The following is a 26,369-nucleotide window of genomic DNA, read 5'->3' on the forward strand; positions in this document are numbered from 1 at the left end:
TGCGTATGTATTTTGATATAGTAACAACTGCAAATTGAGAAACATATACGATTATAGTATAGGAATAAGATAGAGAAAAAAAAATTCTCTTATCCTGTAAATTTTGGTGGTGCAGCTTAAACAAATAAATTTCCAAAATTTTTAATCAGATTGAGCACTAGTAATCTAACAAAGAATCTGGCTTTAGCACAAGGCACTGTCTTTGTTATCAAAGTTTCAGACACTCGAGCAATATATTAGCAGCAGCCATAAGTTTGAAGTACTACCAAGGATTAAGATTAGACAAGGGGCAAAACATAACATATAAGTAAATAACAAAATTAACAGATTTTTCAAAGACGAAGCCGAACAAGAATTAATTATAAGATTTAATTGATAACATAAAATAAAACAACCAACAATATTTTTTTTTTACATCATCATCAGTACAATAGGAACTGAATTCAAAAAACAGTAACGTGCATACTTGAATTGGAATCGCTCTACGAATACAGTCACATGTTTCAAGATTAAACCTAACGGAATATTAAAACTAAATTAAATTCAAATATAACAAATTTATTTAATACAATTGAGGATAACAATTTTCAAAACTTTTGGAATAGTGAGACAGTTATTCTGATTAAGATTAGGTCTATGAAGTAAGGCTTCAGTACTTTCTTTATATAAAGCTCATGATTATATATGGATCTATGCAGCAGCTTAGCATTTTGCCATTGGATCCTGTGGTTAGTGTTTTCGATTCAATGTTGTGCAAGGCCAGATCTGTGAGATCTGATAAGATGTGGTCTTGATGTTCAGAGATGTGTTTATTTACAGATCTTCCTGTTTGTCCATAGTAAGACAAGTTACACAAACATGGTACATCATATACGCCAGGTAGCATCATTGGTCTTTTGTTGAAGGTGGCAAGTTGTGAATTTGGTTGATGGGTTTATAGCAGAAAATTGATATTTTTTCATAATTTTTGCTGCATGTTCAGAGATGCCTTGAATATATGGTATAAAAGCAGGCAAAATAGCCATAAAAATAATAATGGTATGAGTCCAGCGAGTTCTTCTTTTCTGAGTTGAATTGTAAGAATTAAATATATTTATCTGTTATATTTTAATTAAATTACTTTTAATTTCAGCCAGGTTTAATCAATGAAAATGCAACTTTACACGTAGCGGGATTCCAATTTAAGCATGCGCACTACTATTTTTTTATATTTTTTTTTTAAATTCAATTCCTATTATTGTTTGATAATTGTACTGATGATGTCTTATGATACATAAGACAAATTATTTACATAAAAAATAATTGTGGCATACGTGTTATTCTATAGTTATGGATACTCCACACATTCTACTATATAAGAAAATCCCCTAATTATAATAAAGATTCTCATTATAATTTGTCACCTCTTGGTGTTTAAATTCAGAGCATGGTCTCTTCATCTGGAACGAGGAGGTCCCACTCCATTATTACTCCTCCATGCAGTTCAAAGGGTGCGTGTGTGGGGGCATAACTGTTATCAGTATTCCCCAGATGGATTTTGCACAAAGGAGTTGTTCTGTGTTCTTTGTGTGGTTGTTTCTATAAGAATGTCCTTGGAATAGTTTCTTAACTGGTTATAGAGATCCTGTCGATTCTTCCAACCCCCATCTGTATAAAGAAGGTTGACATTTTCCCAAATGGATGATGCTATTCAGTTGAGCAATATTAAAAAAAGGTCAGTGTGTTTACTGATGTCTTTTTTTCTTATTCTTTGTTTACAGGTGTGGTTGCAATAATTTCTGGGCATGGTTGGGGCTTTTTTGATTCAAAAAATGCACACAAGGTATGTCAAAATTAATCATTTTTATTCAATGTAATCCTATTTATTCGGCATCTATATAACCCAGTTAGATAAATTTTAATCATCGCCAAAAAGAGCTTTGCATTCTCTGTGTAATTTTGCATATGTTGATATAGTCAATTTTCACTAAAGCAAATACTAGTATCATAAACAAATGAAAACTCCCATATAAAGGTCCAAATTAGGCACCATGCTATGTTGAAAGTAATTCTGTATAACAAATGTTTATGTCATCCTATTACTTCGTTATAAGTTGACTGTAGTTTGCTGGCAGCTATTTCAGGTTTTGGTATAAACAGAAAAAATGAAGATGGAAATTTCAGTGAAAGACAAGTGTGATATACACAATTCTGTTGTATAGCCTTGGGGCACTTTTTGGATAAGGAACAAGATTTGGGGAAGGGGGTGGGGGTTCAGGGAATAAATGTTCCTCTACCTGTAAGAACCCTCAGGTCGTGAAATGGCAAAACCATATACCAAATAAAATATTCATAAGTATCCAAGAAATAGTACGACTTTTATTATATTACTATCACGTGACACCTCAAAGGAGTAAAAAGTTGTGTGAGGGTAATACTACTTCACTACAACTCACTGTCCCCTTACTTAATCCTGCGACTACACTAAAACCACTATCAACAAGAACACACCAAACTACTACTGCCCCCACCACTGCCAGTAGCATACACTGACTGTAAATCAGGGGTGGCTCATGCATAGGCACTGCAGAACCCCCAGGTTTTTCTCAATATATAAATATATTTGCTTGTAATATTTAATTTTATTATCAACAATCATATACAATTCTCTTATCTTGTATAAAAAATAATAAAAATCCATCTTGTAGCACTTTGGAGGACGAAGGATGCTAGCAGCACTGTGTTTACCACAGTGTCATATTGCTACGCACGCAAGCATATGCACGTCATAGTGAGATGTGAGCTATTAGTGTAATCCGGCACTGTCGTGCAGTTCCATTGTTGTTTATATGCAGTTTGTGCCAGTAGCAGAGTGTTTGTAGTGTTATCATGTTTACTCCTTCTCTTTAAATATTTGGACATTACAATTAAAGACATAACATTTGTTAGTGTTTTTATTTTAGAACATCATTGGGGTTATGATAATGGATTTCATTTTTAAGTAATTTTGAATTATACTAAATTGTATAATTTTATCGATAATAAACTATTTTTTCACGAAACAAAACAAGAATATATTTCATTTTTAAGTAATTTTGAATTATATCAAACTGTATAATTTTATCGATAATAAACAATATTCTTTCATGATTAATTAAAAAAAAAATTTTTAATTGATATTTTATCCAAACACGTATACACTGCACTTACAGTATGTATGTATATTTCGAAAGTTGCAGCACCCCCACGATTTCAAGCCACGAGCCGCCACTGCTGTAAATTGTATGTGTTCTCATAGTTGATTGATTTATCTGTATATAGGATGTAAAACCCAAGTTTCAGGGGAAAAAAAACTTATCTTCATGTGAGATTTGCTAACTCACTTTCAATTGAAAAAAAAAAAAAACCCATATAAAGATTCCTCTCGCCATGATGATGATGAGAATCAAATTCAGTTCTTTTCCAAATGAAGGACACAATGCATCATCGTTCTTCCAATTGTGCTAAGGAGCCACTTATTATTGTTGAAAATATCTTCAACATTGGTTCAGGATACATAAGTGAAAAACAGGAAGTGACCATAATTTACTTTCAAACAATAAAAATCAGTATTATACTGATAAAAGAATACGCATGACAGTTTTAAAAAGAATCAAACATTGAGCAAGAGGCAAATTATAGAATCAAACATATGGTTATTGGAGAGAAAAAAAAAATGAAAGTTTGAAAACAAAATTCAAACCTTCAAGAATGAATGGCAAAATCTGAAGAAACACTGACTGATTCAGCCAAGGAAGCGAGCATGTAATGAGAGTAACTGTAAAGTTAAAGGCAGGCAAGGAAAATAAGAAACAAATCTTATTGAAAGTTCTACCAGTAGCTCACAGTGTGCCATAGGAAGAGTTAGGTAAGATAAGACATAAATATCATGAAGGTGGCAAAATGGCTGATATATTTTCTGCATCTGCGATTCTATTTAACATTATTGTCAATAATAATACTTGGGAATATGACAGAGAATGGTAAAAGTTATACAATTCATTCAAAGAGCTCTTTGAACTCAATTTGGTATAACAATTTAACCAAGAGAAACTAGGTATAACATTTATCCAGGAGTTTACATAGTTATAAACAGCAGTAGTGAATCTCCAGACTTATTCTTACCTTACAAATACCATTAGAGAAGTTTTTGGCTTTAGGCTCCTCTACCTCTCTTGGAATGCATTTACAATAAGCAGGTATTTTCCACTTTTCTCTTATGTCATGAAGAATTTTTCCGACATCATAAAGAGCTGATCCTGCAATAATTTGTGTCATCATCAATTTATCTTGTTGATGTGGCTGTTTGGTTGTGCAAAACAACCACTGGAATTCATCTCTATCTTTAGGAAGATTCTCCTCTTCTAAAAAAAAAATAAAAAAAGTCTTCCTTTAAAAAGACTTAAATACATAAACTGAAATGAATGCAAGATAATTACCAGTAATGTACTACTGCTAGTATGTATGCATAATAGTAAAAGTTTAAAAAGTGTCTGTAAATCTCAAAGTTGTAAACTGTTAGAAATCCTATTTCAGAGATCAAATAGGGAACGTTTTAAATTTTTCTATTTTGAGTCTATAAATAAGCAGGGTAGAAACCAGCCACTGGATAACAGAATTCAAACTCACGGCTGCTTGTTGGAGTGCAAAGAGTGTAATGTAAACTCCAGTCTAAAACATTTTTGTAACATATTATTTATAGAATATGCTACAAATTTTTTTAACAGTCAATCGTGCAAGATATTGGTCTGGTTAGCTATATTATTGATAAAAGAAAATGTAAATTCCTATTACATTTTGAATGTTATATATGTCTAAAAACGTCTGCACCATCTTTCCATAAATGCACTTGCAATACTAAAATAAATAATTTCAAGTGTGTGTATTCGTTCAATTTCAAGAAAGTAGTTTCATGGGATTAGAATAAACATGATGAGACAGCTAACAAATAACTGTTCTGTTTATTCATTATATCACTGATTTGCTCAATTACATTATGATCATCAAGGCAGACCTATTTACACCAACCTATCTCCTTTTCTAGGTCTTTCAAGCTGCCAGATTTGCACTGAACACTTGTTCAAAGCAAAATGAGCAGGAATATGAAAGAAAGAGTGCTATAAAGGAAGATAAAGAAGATGAAGTATGATCAAGGTGGCATGAAAACTAAAGGTGAAGACAGTGCCTGGAGTAATTTCTTTGAAAATATTGCTAAATGAAATAAGTGAAGGAACAGCTGCAGAAAATATTCAAACAGAATGTAATAAGTACATACCAACAGAAAAAGCCACCAAAAATTGAAATATGGAAAGACAGCTGGAGTTGATATTCACCAGAAATGCTCAAATATGGAGGTGCAAACATTTAACAATGGTTATACTGCATAATTCAGAAGGCTTGTTCAGAAGGTTGAATTCCAAATAACTGGAGTAGAGCTCTCAGTAGCATCCATCTATAACAATGGAAATATAAAAATGCAAGAATTACAGAAGTGTTTTTGATACTGAGTGTTCTAGGTAAGATTTAGGCTGTAAGAGACTAAGAAAAAGCGTGAAAGGGAAACAGAAGAGCAAGCTGTGTTTTAGGCTAAATAGAGGCTGTCAGGATCAAATTTTTACTTTTAGACAAACAGATGAGAAATCATGGGAATATGACGAGGATCTGTAAACAGCATAAGACATGTACAAGGCACAAGAGAAAAGCTGTTCAGAATATCGTATTGGTGAAATTATGCTTGCCAACTTGGAGAAATGAAGGAAAACAGAGATTTAGAATTTATGATAGGCAGGAAGTTGACGTTTAAAGGATACATAGTAAAAATTTCAAATACAACTCAGATGATAAAACAAACATTCACATGGAAGGATATGGATGTCATTTCTATGGAAGCCAAGCATTGTTATGGCTGCAACTGGACTACTGTGCAGACTTAAAATATGACATTGGATAAAACAAATGATGAGGACAGACTGAGAATACAAAAGTTTGGTAAATTTCCAATAGACGGCAACACAATTCATTCATTCATACCAGTATCAGCACATATCATCCTTTTCGTGACCCATGACAAAATTTTAGCCACATGCGATACGTAGTTCTTGCTTGGCAAACATTTAAAATGATTGTGTTCGCATTTTTCATAAAAATGGAGAAAAACGAGTTCTGTGCAGTGATAAAACACTTTTATTTGAAGAAGTAGATGGCTGTGCAGATCAAAGCCGAGTTAGATGCAGTTGATGGGACTCTGTACCAGCATTAAAGATTATTTAATTTTGGATAAATGAGATTAAACATGGTCGTAAGTCCATTGAAGATGAAATGCTTTTGACTGTAGACGAAACTTGGATCCACTACTACACACCTGAGTTCAAGCAGCAGTTAAAACAGTAGACAATGCCTGGTGACAGAGCGCCAAAAAAATCAAAGACAGTCTGGTAAGCTGGTGGCCACTGTTTTTTAGGATTCCCAAGGAATTATCATGTAGACTATTTGGAAAAGGGTAAGACAATAACAGGAGTCTATTATGTGTCACTGTTGGACCGTTTAAAAGAACTGAAGGGAAAAAAAAAAAAAAAGGCCAAGATTGGCACACAAAAAAGCGCTCTTTCATCAAGACAATGCACCGTCCCAATGGCAAAATTGCACAAATCGGGTTTTGAATTGGTTCAACATCCACTGTATTCTCTGGACTTGACCCTGTGCGACTACTTCTTGTTCCTAAACTTAAAAATTGGCTTGGTGGGAAAAAATTTTCTTCGAATGAGGATGTCATCAAGGCTGTCAATGACTACTTTGCACAATTTGACTAATCCTAATTTTTAGATGGGATGAAAAAGTTGGAAACTCGCTGCACCAAAAGTATTGACCTTGACGAAGACTATGTTGAGAAATAAAGGTGATTTTTATCAAAAAAATGTATTTAACTTATTTTTTTTACCAAATTTTTCCAAACGACTCTTGCATGTGGACTGCAGATGTTGATAGAAAAAAAATGTTGTAATATGATAAAAGTTTATAACCTTCTTTGTGGGTGTTACAAGATATTGGTTAATGAAAATTTTCATTATATGGAAGGTGGTGAGCAGATGAGCATTTGTAGAGATTAAGAAAGGGGATGAGAGCTAGATTTTTTTCTCGCAGAAATGTGAGAATGTGGAACTGTCTGTTTGTTGAAGTAGTGAGTGCAAATAAAGAGAGAATTAGTTTAAAAGAAGGTATGACAGCTGGTGTGAATGATGTATAGCCTCACTTGAGTTCTCGACTTCCTGGAGGTTTGCTAATAATAATATATAGAGTAAATGAAACATTATACAACATACGTAGCTTAAGTAGTAAGATGGCAGTTATAACTGATGGAAGTACAGGAATGCAGTTTGATGTGTAAAACAAGGGTGCACTATCTCAGCTCTTTATTCATTATCTAAAAGAAGGTGGAATGTCAACCACAATATCAGAACTGTAGATATCAAATTAAACTAAACTTGTCAAGAAATTATATTCTTAGTTTATCCTTTATCCCAGTGTAAGCAAACAAAGTTTGCAGATGGTGTATCTTCACAATTAAGCTAGTTGTAAGGGTAGCTCTTTGTTTTATGCAGATATCAACACTATTAAATAAATCCAGTAGGTCAGCAGGATTCTTTAAATAAGTGTTAATACAATTTAGGATGAAAGTCAGCAATAAAAAGACAGATAGAAAGGCTGAAAATAATGGCTGAACATCTTAAAAGGGAAATCAATAGAACTAGTAAAACTTTTCAGTTATTCAGGCAAAATTTTTAGTGAAGTTGGCAAATCAAATATAAATAGACAACAGAACACACAGAGCTACTATGGCAGGAGTAACCACGTGAAATAAGAGAGAGCAGCCAGAACACTCAACTATATACAAGATGGTGTTCAAACCATATTTAACAAATAGATCTAAGAGCTAGGTTAAAAATAAAACACTTGTTCAAAGACTGAAGATCATAGATGAGAGTTCTGAGAAAGATTAGAGCAAGAAGATGGCATCAACAAAGAATCATATTTAAAACTAGGATATTAGGAAGGAACTTGAAATTGTTAGCATTCAGGAGTGAGTGAGAAGAGTTGACAACTATGACTTAGAGGAAGACCCAGATCTAGGTGGATTGATACAATAAGAAGTGCTTTAGAAGACAAATACAGTTGAACTTGAATAACGAGAACTGGGGGACCAGCAAAAAGTTCATTATAACTATCATCCACTGCATCAGTAATGAGTTATATCTACCTAATCTTTTTTTTAATTCTCAATAACTTAATATGAAAATAGATTAAATAAACAAAAGTATTAGAGAAGAAATAAATATTACATACCTAGATATTATTTGTATGAATATGCTTGTATAAACTACAATACACTTAATATTAAATACAGTTTATTTCTTTGTAATTAAAAACCATACTAATTAATAATAACATCATCATCATCATCATCAAATTCCTGCCATGTACCCTCAAGGGGTGTACTGGATATGACAGTACTACATGAAAAAATTACATCATTACTAACTTCCTATCTACAATTTTCCTCCAAATCAGTCTGTTACTTGTCAAGACTCCAACATTATCAGATCTTATATTTCTATCGTCTAAGGCACTTTGTACCGTATCAATCCACCTATATCTTGGTCTTCCTCTGGGTCGTTTTCCTGCCAACCTGGCAGAGAACACTTGTTTTGCTAATCTTTCCTCTCCCATTCTATTTAAGTGACCATACCATCTGAGATTAGCTCTGCTAACGCATTCCTGGATGCTGACAATGTCAAGTTCTTTCCTAATATCCTCATTTTTAATATGATATTGCCATTGATGCCATCTGTTCACGCCTCTAATCTTTCTCAGGACTCTCATATCTGCGGTCTCTAGTCTTTGGTCAAGTGTTTTACTTCTGACCCAGCTCTCAGATCCATAAGTTAAAACTGGTTTGAACACAGTCTTGTATACAGCTAATTTAGTGTTCCGACTAATTTCTTTCTTATTCCATATGAATTTATTCAATTGACTTCCCACGATACCAGCTTGGCTGATTCTGTTGTCTATTCCTATATTTAGTTTACCATCTTCAGTAAAAATTGTGCCTAAGTAGCTGAAATGTTTTACTTGTTCCACAGGTTCTCCATTCACAACACAGTTGACATTTTCAATGATTCTGCCTATTTTCATTGTCTTTGTCTTTTTATTGCTGACCTTCATACCATATCTATTACAACAGCTATTCAATTTAGTCAGAGAATCTTGCAGACTTGTAGCGGATTTATTTAGAAGTATAACATCATCCGCATAAAGCAAAGAGCTGACATCAACATCTCCAATTTTGATATCAGGTTTAATACCACATTCCTTCATAATGTGATCCATATAGATAATGAATAACAGAGGGGATAATGTACATCCTTGTCTCACACCAGATTTAACATTAAACCATCTTCCTGTACTTCCTTCAATTCTAACTGCTGACTCACAACTCAAATAAAGACTAAGTATTGCTTGATATAATGCCCCATTGACACCATATAACTGCAGTGTATTGAATAGCTTCTCTCTTGGCACCTTGTCATATGCCTTTTCCAAATCGACAAAACTTAAATACAGATCTTTGTTATATTCCCATGCTTTCTCGACTATTTGTCGTAAAGTGAAGATCTGATCCTGACAGCCTCTATTTGGCCTGAATCCAGCTTGTTCTTCACCAAGCTTTTCTTCCACAATTCTTCTCAACCGTTTCTCAAGTATACTTGCATAGATCTTGCCAGGAACACTCAGTAGGGAAATACCTCTGTAATTCTCACATTCAGTTTTATTTCCCTTTTTATATATGGGTACTATGAGAGCTCTACTCCAATCATCGGGAATTCGTCCCTCTGTCCAGGCTTTCTGAACTATGCAGTGCAGCCACTGTAAGACTCTTATACCTCCATACTTCAGCATTTCTGGTCGAATATCATCTACTCCTGCTGCCTTTCCACATTTCAAGCCTTTGATGGCTTTTTCTACTTCAAGTATGGATACGTATTTCTGACTGCATGCCTGGTCAGTGTTTTTTTATCACTGTGCTGTCATCACTGCTTGTTTCATTTAGCAGTTTTTCAAAGTAATTACTCCATACTTCAAGGATATCTTTTTCTCCTGTTTTCATTTCACCTTTATCATCTCTAATTCCTTTTACAGCACTCTTTCCTCCATTCCTAAGCAAAATATTCACCAGAATATTTTGCCACCTTCTTGATATTTATTTTCTATATTCTTGCCAAAGTCCTCCCATGACTTTTGTTTAGCTAGTTTTACACACTGTTTAGCTTTCTTACATTTGTCTCTGTATTCTGTAAGAGTAAAAGCTGACTTATTTGCAAGGAACTTTTGATATACTTTCTTCTTTTCCTTCACTGCCTCTTTAACTTCCTGTGTCCACCAGGGAGTTCTGATTTTTTTATCTTTGCACACAACCCCACCACATGCCTCTCTGGCAGAATCAATCAATGTTTCCTTCAGAGTTTGCCACTGAATCTCCAAGGTTTGATTCCTGTTCTCAAACTCTTTCATTTTCTTTTCAATAATATTTCTGTATTTTAGTCTACAGTTTACATCTGAGAGCTGCTCAACTTTTATTCGCTTTAAAACTTTCTTATATGTTATTCTTTTCAATATGAAATTCAATTTTATCCTGCTCAAGACTAAATAGTGATCACTTCCAATTTCAAATCCTCTGTACACTCTGGTGTCCTGCACCAGGGAGAAAACATCACTATCAACAATAACATAGTCAATGAGACTTTTCTTATTCCTAGCCTCTTCTCTCCATGTGAATTTGTGCACATTTTTATGTTGGAACATGGTGTTAGTAATAACCAGTCCATGTCCTGAGCAGAAATCCAACAGATATTTGCCATTATTATTAGCTTTGCTCTTTTCTCCAAATTTTCCCAAAATATTTTTGTATGTCTCACAATCATTTCCTACTCTACTATTTAGATCCCCAACAAGGACCAACTTTTCCTTTTTCATTGTGTCAGTTGCCTTTTCTAAAGCCTCAAAAAATTCCTCCACTTCTACCTTAGTAGAACCTTCTGTGGGACCATAGGCACAAATAAGTCTCATTGTCCAGTTCCCCATTCTCATATTTGCCCACATTACTCTACTTGAGACTGACTGCCATTCAAGAAGATTAGCCTCGTATTTTGTGTTGAATACTATGGCTACTCCTTCTTTTCCTTGATTGTTATTGCCTGAATATAACATTTTGTATTTATTGCTCAGAAAGATCTCACCAGTTTTGGTCTTTTTTGTTTCAGTCACCCCTATTATGTCAATCTGGTACTTACCTAATTCCTCAGCTAGCTCCATTTCTTTGCCATTCAGGCTTCTTACGTTGATAGTACCGATCTTTAACTCTGGTGATGTTGAGTTGGGGTTTGTTTTCAGATTTGTTCCAGTAGCTGACTTTTCGCTGTTCGCCCTGGTTCCCTGGCGAAAACAACGGGGGCCTTGTTTAACCGGGCGACGCCCCAGCCGGCATGAAATTTTGTCATGTTGTACCATCATTTTTTATTTTGGTTTAACCAATAAGAATACAATTTGGTCGGCTAAATCCCAAATTGTCAGCCCATCCTCGTTCGTTCAGTATCAAAGTAGATACCCAACAGGGTGCACCACGAGAAGGTGAGGATTGGACATTAGGTCAGAAGCCCTGGTCGGTTCTCCGCATTCCTTTAAAGGCTATGTGGAGGTCTCCTCTCAGTTATACAGCTTTGACCCTTAAAATAACATTATTTCAATTAATTTTTTTTTAAAATTGACAAAACGATGTTATGGCAGTTTTTAGATCGATCCAGCCAACCATTGTTATATACAAAATCATTGTGCCCAAATTGTTGAGCAAATTTTTCTGCTTGAACTTTCAAGATCAGACTGTCTATTGAGAATCCAGTACTTCTTTGTGTAGTCATTGAAGCAGTGCTTCATTGACATTTGTAAGCTAGAACTTTCTAAATTTTTTATTTTTTTGTTTCAGTTGTGTTGTTTTCCAGTGCTGATGCAACCATCTTTATTCTTCCACAATGATGTTACTGTTGAAGAGGTTGGTACAAAAACTACAAAGGTCATACTGTATCATACTAAAGGTTATAAGCATTTACAGAAAAACAATTCCATAAAGCAGCATCTCTAGGTAAACAGAACTCCTGCAGAGGGCACAGCAACACACAAGATCAGAGGTTATTACAGTAGTGCAAAAATAGTTAACAATATAAGTTAATACATAAAATATGAAACACTAAGCCAAGGAACACAGTATCTACATATATGTAAAATTATAATAGATGCCTTTATAGCAGTACAAAAATAGGCAAAAAGGGATTATTATACAATATGCATGTACGAAAATTAAATTTAGTAATGCAGTAGAAACAGAATTTAGAATACATATAAACAGAATTACTAGAAAACTACACAAATACGTAAGATGTCCTACAGCATTACATGATTATTCGAAAAATAAAATAAAGCAATAAATAAGATGCATACACAAAATGCATGTTAAGTAATACAATATCTACATATAAACAAAATTACTGCAGAGGTTTCAGCAGTACATAAATAGATAATTATAGGTTAACATATGTATATACAAAACAAGTCAAGGAAAGCAGTGTCTACATCTAGGAAGATTACAACAAACATTATTATACTAATAAAAGAAATTATTATATACAGCATTGATGCATAAAATTTAAGTTTAGCATTATGGTATTTACATATTAACAAAATTACAGCAGAGTGATACAAATATACAAGATCAAGGCCTGTGATAATACATAATTGGTCAGATATATTACAAATAAAAGATAAAAGTTGAGTTAAGCAAAAAAGTATTTACATATAAACAAATTTATGGTCAAATGTGTTTGTACAAATTATTTCTTTCTAAAAAATTAAAAACATCATGCAATTTGCCTCAGTCTGCTAGCATTTCCTCGAGTGTATATGGCTTGGTTAGATAGGTGAAAATTTCATTCCTCTCTCGTGTAAATTTTTGACAATCTACAAGAATATGATGAATAGTAAGATGTGTGTTGCATTTTTCACATATGGGAGGGTCATCAGCTCTCAGTAAATGAGGATGCGTAAGGTGACTGTGACCTATGCGGAGCCTAGCAAGGACAACCTCCTCCCTTCTCTTTGTACGTTGACTAGAATACCAGTGTTTAATTTCAGGTTTAATGTTATATAATTTGTTTGTTGATGTTTCTTGCCATGTTAACTCCCACTGAGCAATTAGCCTTGATCTTATAAGTTGTCTGTAGTCTGTATACGGAACTGTCAAATAGTATGTGGAGAAGGTATGGGCTGATTTAGCAGCTGCATCTGCAGCCTCATTTCCTTTGATTCCGATGTGGCTGGGAATCCAGCAGAACTGGACATTGAAATTAAGGATTTTCATTTTGTGAAGCAGGTGTAGCACTTCATAAAGTACTGGATGAGGATTATACATAGGAGAAGAGATAGCTTGTAAAGAGCTCAATGAGTCTGTATAAATTATACACCTTTGGTAGCAGTTTTCTTTTATATGCACAAGTGCAAGCTGAATGGCATGTAACTCTGCTGTATAATTACTGCAGTCAGGTGGGATCTGATTTGAAATAATAATGTCAGGAAACACAGCAGCACAGCCAACAGAGATGTTAGTTCTTGAACCATCAGTATAGATGGGTAAGAAATCAGCGTGTGCTGCTCTATGTGCATTAAACAATTGCAGGTAGATGGATGATGGGGTATAAGATTTCTGTAGCTGACAAAGTGAGAGGTTGCAAAATGGTGTGCAAACCTGCCATGGAGGGATGTTGTTATGTTTAGTGTAGCTAATGTTGTCAACATTTATACTAACAGCTTGCATAGTTTCTTTAATACGCATACCAAAAGGATGTATAGCAGTTTGATGTGTGTGATATTGAGCTTCCCAACGCAAAGAGAAGATACTATTCCATGTAGGGTGATCGGGGAGAGATTTTATTTTTAGGGCATAATTAAAAGACAACTGTTTTCGTCGAAGTGATAGAGCTGGTTCATTTGCTTCTACATAGAGACTTGGAGTGGGTGAGGTGCGAAAGGCACCAGTAGCTATCTGTATACCCTGATGATGGATGGAATCCAACCATCGTAGGTTACTCTGTCTTGCCGAACCATAGACTTGGGACCCATAATCTAGCTTTGAACGTATAAGTGCACGATAAAGATGGAGCAATGAAGCTCGATCAGCACCCCACCCAGTAGAGGATAGAGTGCAAAGGAGGTTCAAAGTGACAAAGAAAAATTTTTTTACACACTTCAATATTTTTAGCACCATGTTCTTATTCAGAAATATTCGGACTTTTTTTTTTGTGAACCAAGAGAAACTTTCTTTTAGTAGACATGTTTCAGTTAAGAACAAAAAGAGTTTGTTCTTAACTGATTTTAGAGTTGTGACAATGTTTGTTTGGATAAAGTGAAGGAGGACTGAAGAGGTAGGTAGAATGGGATGGTTCTCAAGGACAAGATTAGGTCAAAAACTGGCCCATAATCCAATGCAGGTGTCCATAAAAGCTAAGTCACTCCTTTCGTTTTTGTCAATTCCAAGAACTACCTGAGCCATTAAGAATTATTTGCATAGTTACGAAAATTGGCATGGTGTATCTGTGTAGTATGCTCATTATAACAGGGACAATTGTATAGAAGTATGTAAATTAAAATCACTGTGGCAGTTTGCTCATTACAGCTGTGATCTCATCATTTCCATGCTCATTAGAACAAAGTTCTATTTTATATGACCTGATAATATTGAAGTTCTGAAAGATAATAGATTAATTTGGAGGAAAATTATTAATAAGAAGTTAGTATTAAACTCTTCATAGTACTATCATAATATGTATGTCTGCCAAGAATATGTGTACCACGTATATCAGTATGAATTTGATGACAGCAGTTGTTTTCCTTATCTTTTTTGCACCCATTCTATTTCTGCAACAGTATAATCTTATATTAACTATGCATTCTTGAAAATTAATAATTTTACATTTTTTTAAAAAATAATTTAAATGTGGCTCAGATTGGCTGCTTTAATTTTCTTCATTCTCAATACTTGTGATCCCTATACTTCAAAATCAATTCTTAGATCCATCTGTTATTTATGAACTCTACTCATTGTTCTGGATGATTTCACTTGTTTCATAAATTCAACTTGTTTCCTATCATACCAACCAGTCTAATACTATTACTGATTTGCATATTCGATTTGCCTTTTTTTTTTTTCAGTGAAAATTCTGCTTATATAGCTAAAATTTGCAAATCAGCTACAACAGGTTTGCTGTAGCTGATTTGTAAATTATAATAATAAATTTGGCCTTGTTTTCATTCTTTTTTTTTTTAACCAAACAGTGAGCAAACAAAAGTTTGCATATGAAATAATAACTGAGCTACTTGTATAAAGAAGCAATTAACTTTATGTTTACATATACAGCTGACTGTCTTGATTCCACCTCATATCCTGGAGTTTCAGTTTTCAAGTGTCATCCTAGTTGGCATGCCATTTTATCAGGTTGTAACATTTTAAGCCAATACAGAATACAGTTCGATCAGTTAAGTTCAAAACTGTCAGGGAGTACAATTTGTTAAGTGCCAAATTGCCGGCCTTGTTAGTAGATAATGTGACACACTATATGAAAGTGAGGGTTGGACAATACGTCAGGAGCCCCAATTAGTTGTCTGTTATTTCAGTTATCTGCCTTGGACTCTTAAGTGACTTTAAGGATCACTTAAAGTTCAAGAGTAACTATGCCTTAAAGTAAAAAATCTAATCCTAATAACATCTATTTGGCTTGAATCCAGCTTGCACTTCTACAAGTTTCCCTTTCAAAACTGATCTTAGCTTTTTCTCAAATATGCTTGCAGAAATCTGCAAGAAGGGAAATTCCTTGGAATTCTCACATTAGCTTTATTTCCCCCTTTTTATAGATGGGTACTGTGAGAACTGTAAACTAATCATCTGGAATTAGACTTAGACCCTCTGACAGACCTAATTCCCTGTCAGAATGCTACAGTGCAACAGACTTGATGCTGACCACCAATATTGTCTTGCTTCAAGAAATCAAAAGCAGACCACCTCACATCATTGCTTCTGGCAGACATAACTAAAGTGTTGATGTCTACTGACAAATGAGTGATATAACAGATACACTAAAGGAGGAATAAATAATACACAACAGGGAGCATTGCATAAACAGAACATGTGAAGGCAATTCCAGACACCGAGCAAGCCCTCAAATTAATAGTCCAGTGCTGAAAAGTAAGTCAGAGATGTCAGCTAAAAGGCTGAGTGGTCAAAAGGATTTTAAGGCAAGAAATGGTTATCTCATAGACATGGATTTAATGAGGGCAGTAAACATTCAATTCTTGCCAAATACACTGGATAATTGACTACTACATTCCAACACCTAAGGGGCTCTTCGATAGACCGCAGAGCTCCAACCCTTATATTTCTGGCATCTCTGAACCTTGTGGGAGAATTATGAAGTTCCATTTAATCCCACATTTTCCTATCAACAAAATTTTTCATCTGTTACCATCTATAAAAGACAAATTGTCATCTCTAATCTTTAGCCGTGTTTACCACATCCCTTGTGAATGTAATTTGACATACTTTGGTCAGACAGGTAATTCTGTGGAAAAGAAAATTAATGATCAATACTACATTGAATACCTGAAACCTCAAAAGGTCTGGTATTCTGTGGGATGAAGCTCGTCTTCTCCACAGAAGCAATTCTAAATACAAATGCCTTTTCAAAATTTGTGTTTTATACTTGGGCAGGGGGAATCATTCCGATTCAGGTTAAGTCTGAATGACCCCCCCCCCCTCAATTTAAGCTGTTGCTTAAATTGAGACAAAATTTCATCCTAGTGTCTGCAGCTTTAGGATCAGCAACAGCACATCCGTTATGGTCTAGATCAGACAAAGAATAAGAATGAAAAGGGCAAGTATCATCATGAGAGGCTCCCCTCCACCATGAAAGGTGCCTCAAATGGAAGGGATTTTTTTTGAGCAAGGAACTTGTGTGGAATAAGATGTTGCTGCTCTTTTAGCAAAAGTCTCCCACAGTGTGTTGACAATTGCTGTTTGGATCAGCAACTTTGCAACCATTGTGTTAAAGGATTGAGAGGTTGGATGATATATCTGCTCTTCCTTTTTCTGGATTTTGTCCCAAACTTCTTCACTTGAAATGCAATGGGATATTCAAAACCGAGCATTACCTTATATTTAATCAAAAATCTGCATTTTTGTATTTGGACACACTGTTGGAAGTTTATTTTCCACTTGGTTAGACTATAATAAATTTAGTTTAATCCTTTACCCAAGTGTAGGCAAATAAAGTTTGCACCTGAAGTAGTTCAGGACTGAGGCAACTCGTAGCAAAGGACCAAGCTCTCATCACTCCTTGTCTCAGTATCTCCCAAAAGTCTCCCAACTTCCAACATCTTTCTCTAAATCCAGAGTAAATTAATAATAAGGTGGTACACCTTTTGGCAAATCATATAAGTAAATATTACCTCTCCGTTGCTTCTGCCTTCCACTGACGAGACCTCAATAAAGGTCGAAACTGGTCTGGGTAGTGGCCCCTCCCTTAATGCATAACATTATACGTGTCAGCAAGGAGATGTACTTTGCATTATGGGTGATACTGAGACAAGGAGTGATGAGAGCTTGGTCCATCTTTGCTACGAGTTGCTTCAGTCCTGAACTACTTCAGGCGCAAACTTTGTTTGCCTACACTTGGGTAAAGGATTAAACTAAATTTATTATGGACACACTGTTATATAAAACAGCGCCTATTTGAAAATGTGATTAAAGTAAAATATGCAACAATGCTAAAGGAAGCTATAACAAAGATGAAAATATAAATACATACCCTTAACAGTTCCATTTTTTCTAGCTTTGTAGCAGTCAATGCATACCACAAATCCACATCGATGGCATACCCAGTGAGTATTAAAAAGTGTTGTTTCACAGACATCACACATCTCTCTTACTCCTTGAACAACTCTTTTCCAAGCAATAGTTTTATCTAAAAAAAAAATAAAAAAAAACACATGTTGTGTATGTCTGTATATATACATTGGAAATCTTTAGTTAAAAATGGAGAATGCTGCTAAATAAGTTTTTTTAATTTAAATTTTAAACAGTTCCAAGAATACAATCATTTTCCAATCCACAGATGGACTAAGAATAAGATAATCTAGGAACTATTCTAGAGTTCACTATAGGGCCACTATGGGCAAACAGCACTACAGTCATGGCAGCTCTGCCTTCTCATGGTCTAGCTGGTCTGGTAGATGATCTTCACTGTTCTGCGAAACAATACCACCTTACTTATTGAATGAGTGGGAGAGAGGAGACAAAGTGGCTACTGACATGTTTGGTCCTCAGAGCAGGAGTTCTGATTTCTCCCCCCCTACACACCAATTTTCTAACATGTTGTTGAGTGACACTTCAAGAGCACAGTGGAGATTAGCAGCCCCCCCCCCATCCTTTGATGGTAGAGCAATACAGCAGTTCAACACGTTTCACAAGTTTCCCAACCAGCTGGCACATAACCTTGATGCTATGTATGCAGTAGGATTGTGCTTGGAAGAGGATGTGTAGTGGCATGCAATGGCACTGCCAAGGCCATGTTATAGCATGGCCTTGACAGTGCCACATGATTGTAAACCTAAATAAACATAGTGTGACTGCAGTTAAAATAAAAAAAAAAAAAAAACTCTCTCAACACAGCCTCCAAAAAAATCTGAGATTTCATTTTTTTAAGTTGAGAGCAATATTATTTTATCCTGACATGAAAAGAAATACTGGTGGATCTTGGTAACAACTTTACAAGAAACAGACTGATTTTTTGGAGAATGTATAAAGTCTAAATATCATAAGGTAATTCACAGGAAGTAAGAAAATGAAAAGCAGATGTTATGTTTCTGACAGAAACAAAGAAAAGTAAGTTTTAAAATATTTGGGTAAATATCTGCCCATAAATATATATGAAGTGGATAAAAGCAGAAGGACTAAAGCAAGAAGTTATCTATCCTTATAAAAAGCAGATGGAAGAAACTAAGTAGTTTATAAAAGTAATTTGTGAAGTACATGGATTGGAATTTATATCCCATGTGAAGATGCCTTACTTGATGAAAAGGAAGTATATTTTGAAGATCTTGGTTATCATGGTTATCACTTCACCCAACAGTTATGTTGGGTGAAGTGATAAATATTGCATGGTAGGATGTTATGGAGAAGATCATGGTAATGAAAGTGAATGCAAGTTGTTTCTGGTGTATGAAAATGAGGTGTCAGGTTTAAAACTGATATTATCAACACTAAGATACAAATAAGTTTACATGGACCTAACCATCTCCAGTGCTGAAATCAATAACTGATCTGATGATAACTTGACTGGATAGAATAGTGCAAGATGTGTTTCATGAAGCTGAATGTGAGACAGATCACTATCATAAGCAAGATTGTCCTGTTTACATCTAGGAAGCCAAATACTTCACATGATGATGCTAGAATTATTGATACCACCTCTCCCAGATACAAAATAGGACTGTTACAAGATATCAGATTTATATAATGTTTTGAGCATAAATTAGATTTAACTAGAGAAGGAGCTGCATCTGAGTTGTGTGATCATTTAAAAACCACATACGAGGATGAAGAAAGTAAGAGGTGAGGAAATACAGACTGGACGAGTCAACACGTGAAGAAGACAGAATGGTGATTAAGTCTAAGGAAGAAGTGTGGGAAATAAAGTGCAGTGATATTGTAAACCTAGCAAGATGTAGTCACTCTGCTGAAGCCTGGTAATTTCTTTGATAGGTATGAGTCCTTACCAATCTTGAATAAGACTTAACATTATATCCCTTCAGGATTTTAAGAGATATTATGAAGGTTTATTATATGAGGATAGCGTGGAATATCAAGGAGATATTGTCACGAGAAAGGACATTTGAAGTGATACTAGAGGAGTGTGATGATGCAGGCTGTTCAAACACCAAAGAACAGACAGCAGTTGAGCCATGGTGAAATGATAGATGTTCAAGCGTGGCAGTAAATATTATGGCCCTCCACAATGATATTCAACAATGTGATAGCAGGTGAGGTTATTCCTTATGAGTGGAAGGTGTCAAATGTGTCATCCATCTATACAAAGTGCAGTAAAGAAAGACCCTAAGAATTATAGGGGAATAAGTGATGTGTTCTATTAGCACGATATTTAATCGAATCATGAGGAACAATTGAATTCATGATATTTCCACTAATGTTGGAAGAGCAGTCTAGTTTTACAGCAGGAAGGGAGTAGATGGATAATTTGTCATGAGTAAAACCTCATGACAAATATCCCAAAAAAGTTGCTATAAATAAAGAACTCCATTTGATTTTCATAGATCTCGAGAAAGCTTATGATATTGCCCCAAAGAAGACAATGTGGTGGGTACTGATGAGAGCAGGAATAGATGAAGGAATGGTAGAGACAGTGCAGAAGATGTACAAAGTGACCTAAGGTCTGCTATAGACCGATAAACTTTCAGAGTAATTTATTACTAGTAAAGGACTCAAAAAGCAGGGACGTTGTAAGTTACCAACATTGTTTAAGATCTACTTGAATGCAGCCTTGGAGGACAGGAACAGGCAATGCTGTGTAAAGGGTGTACTCATAGGAGAATATGATCAGGTGATCTTTGAATGGGATAAGGAGATGTGGAATAACAGATGAGAAAACTATTAGATACACATAAATGCCAGGGGTGACCTGAAAGTCAATCTGTTAAAAACCCAGTGCCTATTACTTGGTTTTTAACAGATTCCAAGTGTCTCTAAATCAAAATCTCTTGATTTTAATTTCGAGGTTGGAACCAAAAATCAGTGAATGCCTTTAGGTATATGGACTCCATTATGGATAAGTTCTGTTCGGTGTGAAGTGGGTACATTTCAAACAAGAGAGAGGCATGAGCAGTTATCAGAACCATGAATAGTATTTTGTGGAGTCATAATGTCTCAAGGAAAAGTAAGAAGTGATTTATCATGCAGTTATGGAAATTATGACATATGGATATGAGTGTTGGACTAACAGTAGGAGGAAACAAGTTGTGGAAGTGGATTACTTCAGACAAAGAATGAGAATTTTTTTTAAAAAGCTACTTCAGTCCTTAAACATTCAGGATGATAGTCTCACACCAGATGATCAAATTATTCTACCATCTGAAGACATGTTTGCATCATGCTGAGTGGGAACATGTTGAATGGGAAGTAGAGGTGCTACTTACATCGCCAGGCAAGAATGTTGGTGCTTTCTTAAGATACTATATAGAGTTGATCATTACTACAGCAAACAGTGTTATAACAAAATGACAATAAGTTCCAAGCCCACACAGGGATACAAGGGGAGAGGGCTGAAAAAGTTGTAATAAACACCTAGAACAAAAATATTAAAGCAACTGATATAACCACAAGAAAGATCTTAAAATCTTTTAACTCCCATGTTTCATAAAATTGTAATAATTTCTTTTAGGATATATAAGACATGTTAGAGGTTTTGAAGAAATTCAAAGATACAGAGGTGCAGGCAGTCATCAAATTTTTCATGCTGCCAGAAAAGTCTGCAACTGAGATTCACCAAACATTGTGTGAGACTTTAGGGGACTGTGCCCCAGCATATCCAACAGCTGATTGGTGGCCACCAGGTCAGTAAGACCTTCCACAGCAATCACATCTGTATATATCGATGCAGTGCATGCCATGATGATAGACACATATGAGCTAAAACATTGCAAAGACTCTGGAGATATTCAGGGAACGAGTTGGGATCATTATCCACCAACATATGGACATGCAGAAGCTCTCAGAAAAATGGGTCCCCAAATGTTTGAATGCTGACCAAAAGAAAGAACGTACTGTCCTCAAATGATTTTGGGTAATTTTGAGAAATCAGGTGCAAATTTTTTGGCTAATATTGTAACTGTTGATAAAAAATGGCTTCATCACTATGACCCAGAGAGCAAATAACAGTCAACGGAGTGGAGACACAAAGGTTCTCCACAGCCAAAGACGTTCCGAACCCAAAAGTCAGCAGGGAAGGTTCTTGCGATTGTCTTTTGGGATATGGATGGTGTAATCCTTACCAAGTACCTGAACACTTTTACAGCAGTAGTTTTTCAACAGCTCTGAAGGAAAAACACCGTAGGAAACTGAGCAGAGGGTTGTTGCTTTTGCAGGACAATGCTTTTACTTTCTTCACTTTCCGTGATGTTTACAGTTTTTTCCTCCATGTTTATTGGTTATTTCTTTTATAATATGCACCTGACGAAGGCTGTTAAATAAGCTGAAACTAGTTGTGTAGTACTAATAAACTGTTTTTTTCCATTTCTCTTGGTTTGTCATTCAGTTCTTTTTAAAAATATGTATAACAACCGAGTAAATCAATCTTTATACACATATATATGTATGTTGTTTTGCTTGAAAATAACTTATTCTTCTTATCGGGTTTTCACATCTGGAAACATTCTATTTTTTTTATATGCACTGCATTCTTATTTATACGATTTTTCCTGGAACTAATCTACCATTTAAATGGAGAATTGGGTGTGTGTATATATATATTATCAGTGGCGTCGCGTGCCCATTTCGGTTGGGTGTGCTGTCGTGTGTCAAATTTCACGTCAATTTGACCGTATACATAGGAAGCTGCAGAAAATTTTCCGGGTTGGGGGGGGGCAAAGCTTGAAGACAAATAATTGCATCAATAAATGTTTATAATTATTGATGTAATTAAATAATTAACATCAATTAAACGTCTTTTAGCATTTTTTTGATGAAATTATTTGTTAATGTAAACTATAAATACATTATTTTCATTTGACATAGATTTTAATGATCTTTAATTCTTGGGGAAAAAAGTATATGGAATTAATACAGGTTTTAGCACAATTTCATATATAAAAAAATTGAGGGGCATATTTTATTAAAAATTCACTAATTAATCCCAAAATCCTAAATCAAATTATTTCAGTTTAAAAACAAAGCAAAAAAAAAAAAAATCATAAAACTAACAATTAAAATATTATTAAATTACATACACTTACCTTTTAAAATGTATTTTTCTGTTTAAATTTGTTTCACTATAAATTTACAATTCACACTTCACTCTGTGATTCACTAGACACAGAGGACAAATGAACACTGGTTGCTGTTCACAACAGTTCATTTTTTTCACAAATCAGAAAAAGATGAACCAAAAACAGGAACACGTGTTCTATGGCTATCTGGCCTTCAGTCGAAACAGGCCAACCCATAATAAAATTTTAAAGAGAAAAAGCATCCCATGGTCGAGGGAGTAAGGTTACATATCACAATTATAATTTGTGAAATTTTTTACTCGATCCCGGTAGGATTGCCCCTCCCCTTTGCAGACGCACATGGCCGTATAATTGCATTTTTATCTATGTATGAAAGTTTTGAGAGTGTATAGCGCATCAGCACTCATCTTAATTGGTTCAATGCAATTAATTGCAGGATAAATTTGAATACTTCTGCAGTAGGAGTTAATTGGTTTGTTTTAGGATTTATTAGAAAACAACAATGAAGGAGAATGCTATATTTGGTTGGTATATTTGAAATACTCAAAGATGAAAATATGTGAACCATCATTTATAAGATATGTGAAAATAGGAAATGAAAGGAAAGAATAAGTGTGAGTAGAAATACTCTCATTTATTCTAAATGAATTATTAATAATTAATATTTGTGAGATGTGTGTCCTATAAGCTGCTGGGTAGAGCAAATAGCACGAACCTATAAAGTCCAAACATGAAGTGAATTTATGATGTCATAATTAAAAAAAAAATTACGAGGAGACAGAGTATGGCAGGAATAAATACGGTTTGATGGAGCAGCCAATCATTTCTTAAAATTTGTTGCTCAAGTTATGTGTATTTCTCTGGTTTGTGTATATTTCACTCCATTTTCCAAGAATTTTCTTTTGTTTACTGAGACTCAGAATACATAACATCCTATCATTATCGGAATTATCCATACTTTCAAGAATCCTATGGTCTGTCTTATCAATCTCACATCTGCCGAGATTTTTTTGTAGATCAACAACGTCTTATAATACACAGAATATTCATTTTTATTCAAGAAGAGATATTTTTTACTCCCTGTTGTCTCCAAAGACTACAATAAAAATGCCTATATATCGTTAAAAACTTAGCAACCTCAACAGATGCTATACTGCATAGCAAGAGAAACATTCAGGTTTTTTCCTCCTAACATCCACTTTCAAATTTTCAGTTCCAGAAAACGTGTAACAGCTGTTTTTATTACAGCCATCATACAGAAAGCGCTCAACTCATGACAAGTGACAACGTTCAATTGGATTGGTTGACACAATAACCAATCACAGGTGCTGGGCAAGCCCAAAATGTTAGCTCACCTAGCCACGCCTTCTCAGTGGTTTAAAAACATTACTAACACTAAGAATTTGACTCGCTGCACCCTCTTTACATAATCTGATCAACGGTTATTCTTTATGCATTTTGAAAGCACACCCGGGCTATTAACACGAATGTGATGCAATGTTTACACTTCAAAAAGTGCCCTCTTCATGAAGCACTAATGCTTCATTATCCTCGTGAAGAAGGCAATGAAGCATTAGTATATTGTGTTTAATTTTAGGAATCACACAAAGTCTGCAAACAATTAGGGGAGTCTTTAATGGGAATAAATGCAAAAATATAATATCGGCAATACTGATATTTCGTGGATGACAACCGCACATCCGGAATGTTCTTCCCTTTTATACATATAGCATAGATATATATATATATATATCTATCTACGCTATATATATAAAAAGAGAAGCCAAAATTTGAAACATTATTTGTTTTTTTTTTGTTTTACTCGCTTACCAGCCCGGAACTTGAGGGGTTGGGCGCCGTAGGTTGGAGTCCCCCAGTATATATAATAATAATAATGATGATAAAAACATTGAAAATCTTATCTACGTAAACAAATCATGTTCACATCCATTGGTCCAGAAATAAACACCAACAGAAATACAATATATCATCAAAGTTCCCTATACTTCAGTTATCCTGGCTTAAGGTTTCCTTGTGTATTTCTGCAGTGTTCATCTGCTGCACTCTTACATCATCAGTTTCCTGGTATCAAGGATGTATAAGACTGTAAGTACATTTATATTATTATTATTAATGTCCTGTCAACTTCCAAATTTGTCTGGCACTAATTGGTCAGATCTTATATTTCTATCCTCTAAGTCACTTCTGACTGAACCAGTCCACCTAGGTCATGAGCTCCCTCTGGATGTTTTTCGTTTTATATAAATAAAATGAAAATTTATATAATATAAAACGTTATATAAATAATGTTTTATATCTGCATTCTGTTATTTGAGTTTATGAATAGCCAGACAGTTATGATTTGTATTTATTAATTCTCTTGTTTAAACTTTAAGTTATGCTATTTACCCCCTGAAGATGTAAATCCTACGATTTACGAAACTTGTCGGGAACTATTATTTCAGCATTTTGTATAACTGAATAATAAAAAATGTGGTGTAATCACCGAAATATATCTTTTAAATGGATATTCTCAAAAGATTACTAAAAAACTCCTATTTAATCCTCCTGGTCGCCATAATGAAAAGACGAATAATGTAAAAGGCAATATCTCTATACCATACATAAGCTCTGTTTCTCCCAAATTAGCCAAGGTTCTTAAAAAATACAACATAAGAACTTTATTTACTCCTCTTCCAAAAATCCGTTCTTTAGTAAGCCATCCAAAACCTAGTCATCATAATTTTAATATTGTTTATCAGATCTGGTGTGACTGTGACATAACTTACTTTGGCCAAACAGACAAGTCAGTCGAGTTACGCATCGATGAGCACAAGAGAGACATTGCTTACAAGAGGACACGTGTCAGTGCTTTATCTAGCCATGTTCTGTTTTTGGGCAATTCTGATGAAGAAAATCATAGCCATACAATCCTTTGGGACAAATCTAACAACATTTTCCTTTGCCATGACGAATTGGAAAGGAAGATTATGGAATCTAAGGAAATCATCCTCAACCCTGTACATCTAAACAACAACCTAAACTACAACCTTTCCGACTGTCATTCTGCTGTGATCAAATACTGGTGCTCACGAGATGCTATATGCACGCACGCTTCTAACAATCTAGTCAACGATACACTCATGCTGCGCATATGGTTATTAGTTAAATTTTATTTGCCA

General features: G+C 34.8%; 1 protein-coding gene across 1 annotated transcript in view; it reads right to left on the bottom strand.

Moving 5' to 3' along the window:
• LOC150106785 (uncharacterized) overlaps positions 1–26,369 on the bottom strand; it is a 602,332-nt gene that overhangs the window by 121,876 nt on the left and 454,087 nt on the right. Inside the window, exons 16-17 of the mRNA XM_090393483.1 lie at positions 17,976–18,131; positions 4,144–4,382 (exon numbers count right to left, since the gene is read on the bottom strand). Of these exons, the coding sequence (XP_090249609.1) occupies positions 4,144–4,382; positions 17,976–18,131 (395 nt within the window). The remainder of the gene's footprint in view (positions 1–4,143; positions 4,383–17,975; positions 18,132–26,369) is intronic.

This window comes from Typopeltis vanoorti, chromosome 5, assembly GCF_054136105.1.
Source record: "Typopeltis vanoorti isolate ZY-2024b chromosome 5, IOZ_Tvanoo_1.0, whole genome shotgun sequence".
Taxonomy (NCBI): domain Eukaryota; kingdom Metazoa; phylum Arthropoda; class Arachnida; order Uropygi; family Thelyphonidae; genus Typopeltis; species Typopeltis vanoorti.